Raw genomic sequence first — 6,240 nt, 5'->3', positions numbered from 1 at the left:
CTCGTCTTGGGTGTTTTTAAAAAAAATGTCAATGGCTCGTGTGAAAATTTATAATTTGTTTAAATATAAAACCATGGCTGTTGTCACCACTACAAATTCATGCAGATGTCTCAATGTTTCTAAGCTTGCTTCCATTGAGGAAGTATTTATAAGTCAGTGAATGAAAACATACATAAGAGGGGAATGAAAGTTCAGGATGAAGCGTACATCTTCCTGAGTCAATGTAAAATCCACAACTATTCCATTAGAAACACTGAATAATACATAGGCATTATCTAGTTTGTTTTCCTTCAGAGGTATTTAACAACTAAACATTCTGCCCCCAAGCAAGATGACTATGTAGCATTTGCTTCACACCATTGAAAGTCAATTCGGGCGAAGGTACCATCCCCAAGCTTCACTAGACATATTTAAAGCTGCAATGTATCTTTTTGGTCAACCTGACCAAATTTCACAGAATGTGAGTTATAGATCAGTCGCTCTCATTGAAAACAGGTCTAAGAGGCAGTAGATCAGTTTTGTGTGTGCTATTTCTATGTTTCCCGATCCTAAGTTTAATTTTTCTATACCAGCTTCAAACAGCTGAAAATACAATATTTTAGGTTACGGAAAACATATTTCAGTTATGGTACAATGATTCGTCAAAATGAAATTAGGCAAACTTTAGCAACCAGGAAATGGTAGCGCAATTTCTGCATATCGCACCTTTAATGTGTACTTTAATGTGAACTAAATGTGCCAGACAACTCAAGATCCCTTATCTGATTGGTTCCAATGTTTCAACACATAAAGGTTTATTAACTGACAGTAAATACAGTACAAGTTCAGGTACAGTTAGAATACATATTTTATTGACACGTGACCCAAGAAAAGAGAGCTCAAAACTGGATGACCTGGCCCTGAAAGAGTGAGAAAAAAAGATATAAGAAATTGTTTTTTCAAAGAAATTCAAATCACCTATTAACTCAATCTCATTAACACCACTGTCTGCCTACTGCCTTATTTCCAAACAATGCTCTGGTTTGCCAGTAGGTTTCGAGTAGAAGCCAAGTTTGCTGGCTCTCAAAACCGGGGAGAACCAGTACGCTTACCTTTCTCTTCTTGTCTCCTCCCAGTTCAAAGTGTTTGCATCTCTTGATGGGCACCATTCTCTTTTGCCGACAGTTGGGCTCCACACACTCCAGCCTCAACACAATCTTCTTTGTAGTTTTAGCCTGCAGGAGAAATCACAAGGGTTTGAGCAAGTAACATAAAAATATGGAAATGATGTGTGCTGACTAATAGAATGAGTATTGACATGGAGAATAAACCCAAAGACATTGGCAATTTGCAAACAAACATGTCCCATCTGTAGGAGGGGAAGACAAGGTGAATTTGTAAATCTTTCCCCATTATGATTCTTCCATACCTTCTTCCTGAAAATAGGCTTGGTCTGGCCACCATAACCAGATTGCTTTCTGTCATATCTCCTTTTGCCTGAAAGACAGTTACCTGATAAATGCATGCCAAGGTAGATACCACACATAATACATGTGAATGTTCAAGCAGACAAGAAAGGGAAGTAACTTTAGACCAAAGATTTATTCTAACTAAGCCAAGATAGACCACAGCCTGTCGTTTCAAATGGGAACAAATTAGTCATATCATGCAAGGAGGGCAGAGCCAAGCACGAGCTAGCGAGATCCTACTGGCCCTTCCTAGCATGTATCTGCATATATCCGTTAGGGACTGCCTACCCTGTGAGGTGCATGTGCAATAACTCAATTTAGCTTAGCACAAAAAGTCCACTTAATGTAGTCGACTCTGTTCATAACAGATATAGTTGTGGGAACAGATAACTATTCAAGTCAAATGTTTCATGGATGAGAATTTTCAGAATGTCAGCCAAAATCCATCTCCTACTGGGCTATTTGGTAGTGAGTGGAAACAAAATGCAGATGATTCACATTTATACATCCGGTGAAATATCTGTCTCATTGTTCTATTTGTGGTTAGACTATAGCAAACTTACCCTGTGCATACAGAGAATCCTTCCCCTTCTTGTACTGGGTAACTTTGTGAGTTTGATGTTTCTTACATTTCTTGCAATAAGTCCTGCGGGTCTTCGGTACGTTTACCTAGATAAATTATACAAAAATAAGTAAATGACTGTACCAAAGATACTATAGTTAAGGCTTCTCTCCGATTTAACATGTGCACCGTTGCGTTCTAATAATTTCAGTAACGTTAGCTAGTTGCCAAGTAGCTTAACCACATTGCATTGGAAGTGTTTGCTTAGCTAACATTCGCTAGCCAATTCCTGTTAATACGCTCCAGGGCCACAACCAATTGGCTCGTATGAAACGGGAAGGAGAACAATAGTTGCAACACATTATCTCCAACATACAATATAAAGTAGTTTAAATACATATTTTAAATGGTTGTGGGTTACAAATTAGCAATTGATAGCGAACCCGTACCATGACTGCACACTCTTGACGCAGGAGGTCAAAGGAAGAAAAATAAGTCAGGAGAGCACATGTAGATGAAACCGGAAATACGCGGACAGAAGAGATCTGTGCAATACAATAGTGCCGTCCTGTGGATTAAGTCCGCCTAGCAGAAGATAAAATCATTTAATGGAAATTACTGGCACAGAGTTTCTAAACCCATACTAAACCATCTTTGTTACAGGTAAGTCATTTTTATGGCTGTTCGCAGTCCACGGATGTAAAAATGAAGAAATTATGGAATCTGACTTTCATTTACTGAAACCATTACTGAGAGACTAGAATATGTAATATTGACATGGATAACTGCATGTGGAAATGTACTATTGTGGAAAATAATTATGTTAGAAACATTGAATTATGAATTTATTAATTATTGAAAATGTAAAAAATATCAACATCATGAAATATTACATCAACATATACAGTATATGGTACCAATAGTACTGGCCTGATACCATAAAACAGCACATCAGATTTCCATCCAGTAACGTTAGATGGATTTTGTAAAACGGGGTCATGATTCTCATCATTAGCCTGTTTATTCATTTCAATGTGTATTAACCCATTCACGCCAGGGTACGGTATTTAATACAATATCAAAATGCACCACTGAACAAATTATGTTTGGTGTTATTGCATGACATTTGGTGTCAACATAGTACAAGTGTCTACACAGGCCACATTGAAATATTAAGATTGTCATTATCTATCATACTTCCACTGCCAATAAAAGTTGGGACTTTGAGAAAACATTTTTTTTAAATCATTAAAATGACTTCAGAATATGTATTTTAAAATACTTTTCAGAATGTATTTGTTTAAAAGCATATAGTATTGTACCTGTGCCAAATATTATTCAACTCATTGTTGTTTGAACTACAGCTGTTTCAATATTTTTTCTATATTTAGTCTTTGGACACACGAGGTCAATTATTATATTTTTTTTTACACATTTCACAAATCAAGTGAAGTGAATACACGTTCAAATAATCAGATCTTAATCATTTTTGGTATATAGATTGTCCAGACCAATACACTGAGTGTACAAAACATTAGGAACACCTGCTCTTTCTATGACACAGCTTTCACTTGGATTCACATGGTCAGTCTATGTTCCCTTATTGGTGACACCTGTTAAATACACTTTAATCAGTGGAGATGAAGGGGAGGTGACAGGCATTGAGACATGGATTGTGTGCCATTCAGAGGGTGCTTTTGAACGGGGTATGGTACTAGGTGGAAGGCGCACCGGTTTCAGTGTGTCAAGAATTGGGTTTTTCACGCTTAGTAGTTATCTGTGTGTATCAAGTATGGTCCACCACCCAAAGGACATCCAGACAACTTGACACAACAGTGGGAAGCATTGGAGTCAACATTGGCCAGCATCCCCATTGAATGCTTTCGACACCTTGAAGAGTCCATGCCCCGACTAATTGAGGCTGTTCTGAGGGCAAAAGGGGGTGCAACTCAATATTAGGAAGGTGTTTCTAATGTTTTGTACACTCAGTGTAGATTTCTTCTATTTCACAGATTTCCAGAACTTTGGTTACCAGCTATGTGCACAACCTCCAGATGTTTTTTCAAGTTTGATGCGGTGTTTCCGGATGAAGAGATCAATGCTGCCTTTGCAGAGTTTGTATTTGACTGAAAAAAATAATGGGAGCATTTCCACAAGGAAACAATTTAGCAGGGTAACACAGCTGTCATCTTGTTTCTTATTGGAAACAAGTTAGCCTTCAGCATGAATTCCGTTACCATGAGACAAGGCATTAAACATGTATACTGTATATATACGATAGCCTATTGGAAACAAGTTAGTCTTCAGCATGAATTCCGTTACCATGAGACCATGCATTAAACATGTATACTGTATATAACACGGCAGTAGAGATATGCTTCAAAGTAATAAACGGGTTACTTGAAAAAGTAACTAATATTACAATATTTAAAGACAGGAACTTATATTAATTACTCCGTTACTCATGTAAGTAATATATTACACTCAACACTGGTCCCGAGTGATTCTATTTTTGGAACAGAATCACTTTTTGGAACAGAATCTGTTTTTGGAACTTTGTTGTGTATAATGTTTTTGCATAACTGGCATCCTCATTGCTAAAATTGCAAATGTGAGAAAGTACAGACATGCTACTCGAAGTAAACATATTTTTGATATTCTGAGAATATGGCAACCATGATCTGGGTATGTTTCTATCAGAAGCAACACTACCTCCTGGGCCATGTTTCAGCAATAATTTAAGAATGTTACAGATAAAAATGCAATGATGAGACCTAATGTGATACGTTTGTTCTACATGGTATGTGGTGTGTATGCTCAGCTATATAAAATTCTACCAATTCACATCTTTCAATGTGAAACTCATTTTACTTAGAACAGATAGGTGTGGTGTAATTTATGCCAAATAATGACGTTAACATATATTGCTAAGAATCTGAGAGTAGGGTGACTCTTCTAGTGGGTATTGAACACAGGCCACCAGCACCAATGACAAACACCCTAACTACTGTCCAATAAGGGATATCTCTAGGGCATGTGCTTATTGGGCCAGTATAGTTAGGCACAGGCCAGAAGAAAACCTAACCCCTCCTCCCTTGGTACTTGTGTAGATCTGAAACATCTTGATAGGAGTAAGCAATAAGGTGAATGCACTTTTAAGAAAATTTAAAGTATACTCAAGAAAAACCTTTATTGATCATAGATATTCATGAGTATAATTAAAACTGGTTAATATGCCCCACCAACATTAGACAACTATACCGAAAGCCCTTAAATTGTTGAAATGTAAAGTCAATGAAGAGAGAATAGTCAAATTAACTGATAACTGACACAGACATGGTGGCATAGCAGAAATATCTAAATGCTGTGAATCAAGAGGTTGTGAGTCCAAATCCCAGGTGAGGACATGTTGCATAATAATTACTGGATAAATTAACATACACAATGTAATCATGTAAGTCAAAGTGTCATGTAAGTTGAAAACACTATGTTAAAAACACTGTGTGTGTGAGTATCCCTTACCTTGCCAAACAAAGATATATGAATGGATCAGGGCCCTGATGGGCTTGGCAACAGTGACAAGTTGTGATATGTAATGACATTTATTTTGGGGGGAGAACGTTTTGTGTAGAACTTTAATACTGTACTTTAATACTGTATCTTACATTCTGAGAATATGGCAACCATGTTCTTAGTATGTTGGGCGGCAGGGTAGCCTAGTGGTTAGAGAGTTGGACGAGTAACCAAAAGGTTGCAAGTTCAAATCCCTGAGCTGACAACATACAAATCTGTTGTTCTGCCCCTGAACAGGCAGTTAACCCACTTATTGAAAATAATAATTTGTTCTTAACTGACTTGCCTAGTTAAATAAAGGTAAAATAAAAATGTTTGGTGGGAAGTTGATGGAATATTTCCCTAACCCTCAGAAAACTGAACACATGAGTGTTCTTTCAACGTCCCATCAAACGTGTCTAGAACTAAACAAATTATGTTCTGAGAACATGGCCACCATGTTCTGTGTATGTTTGATGTGACATTGATGGAATATTCTCCTAAAGTATGAATCAACATGTACAGAATGGTTACATGGGGGAGGGTCATGCTTTTTCAATTTCAAGGGGAGGGTTTAGTATTTACTAAATCTAGTCCAGGGGAGGGTCATGTAATTTCAATATTTCTCAGTGTTTTAGAATTAGTTGCTTATTAGGCTATATATCGATGTGTGCCTGA

General features: G+C 37.2%; 1 protein-coding gene across 1 annotated transcript; it reads right to left on the bottom strand.

Moving 5' to 3' along the window:
- Window positions 1-829: 829 nt before the first annotated feature.
- LOC135550504 (large ribosomal subunit protein eL42) lies at window positions 830-2,537 on the bottom strand. The gene is made up of 5 exons (XM_064981397.1): window positions 2,460-2,537; window positions 2,012-2,117; window positions 1,409-1,476; window positions 1,092-1,214; window positions 830-899 (listed from the first exon to the last, which is right to left on the bottom strand). The coding sequence occupies exons 1-5, from the start codon at window positions 2,460-2,462 to the stop codon at window positions 879-881; spliced, it is 321 nt and encodes a 106-aa protein (XP_064837469.1). The 5' UTR covers window positions 2,463-2,537; the 3' UTR covers window positions 830-878.
- Between the last annotated feature and the right edge of the window lie 3,703 nt (window positions 2,538-6,240).

Source organism: Oncorhynchus masou, chromosome 12 (assembly GCF_036934945.1).
Source record: "Oncorhynchus masou masou isolate Uvic2021 chromosome 12, UVic_Omas_1.1, whole genome shotgun sequence".
Taxonomy (NCBI): Eukaryota; Metazoa; Chordata; class Actinopteri; order Salmoniformes; family Salmonidae; genus Oncorhynchus; species Oncorhynchus masou.
Note: the sequence above shows the minus strand (reverse complement) of the source record. Positions and strands in the feature narration are given on the sequence as shown.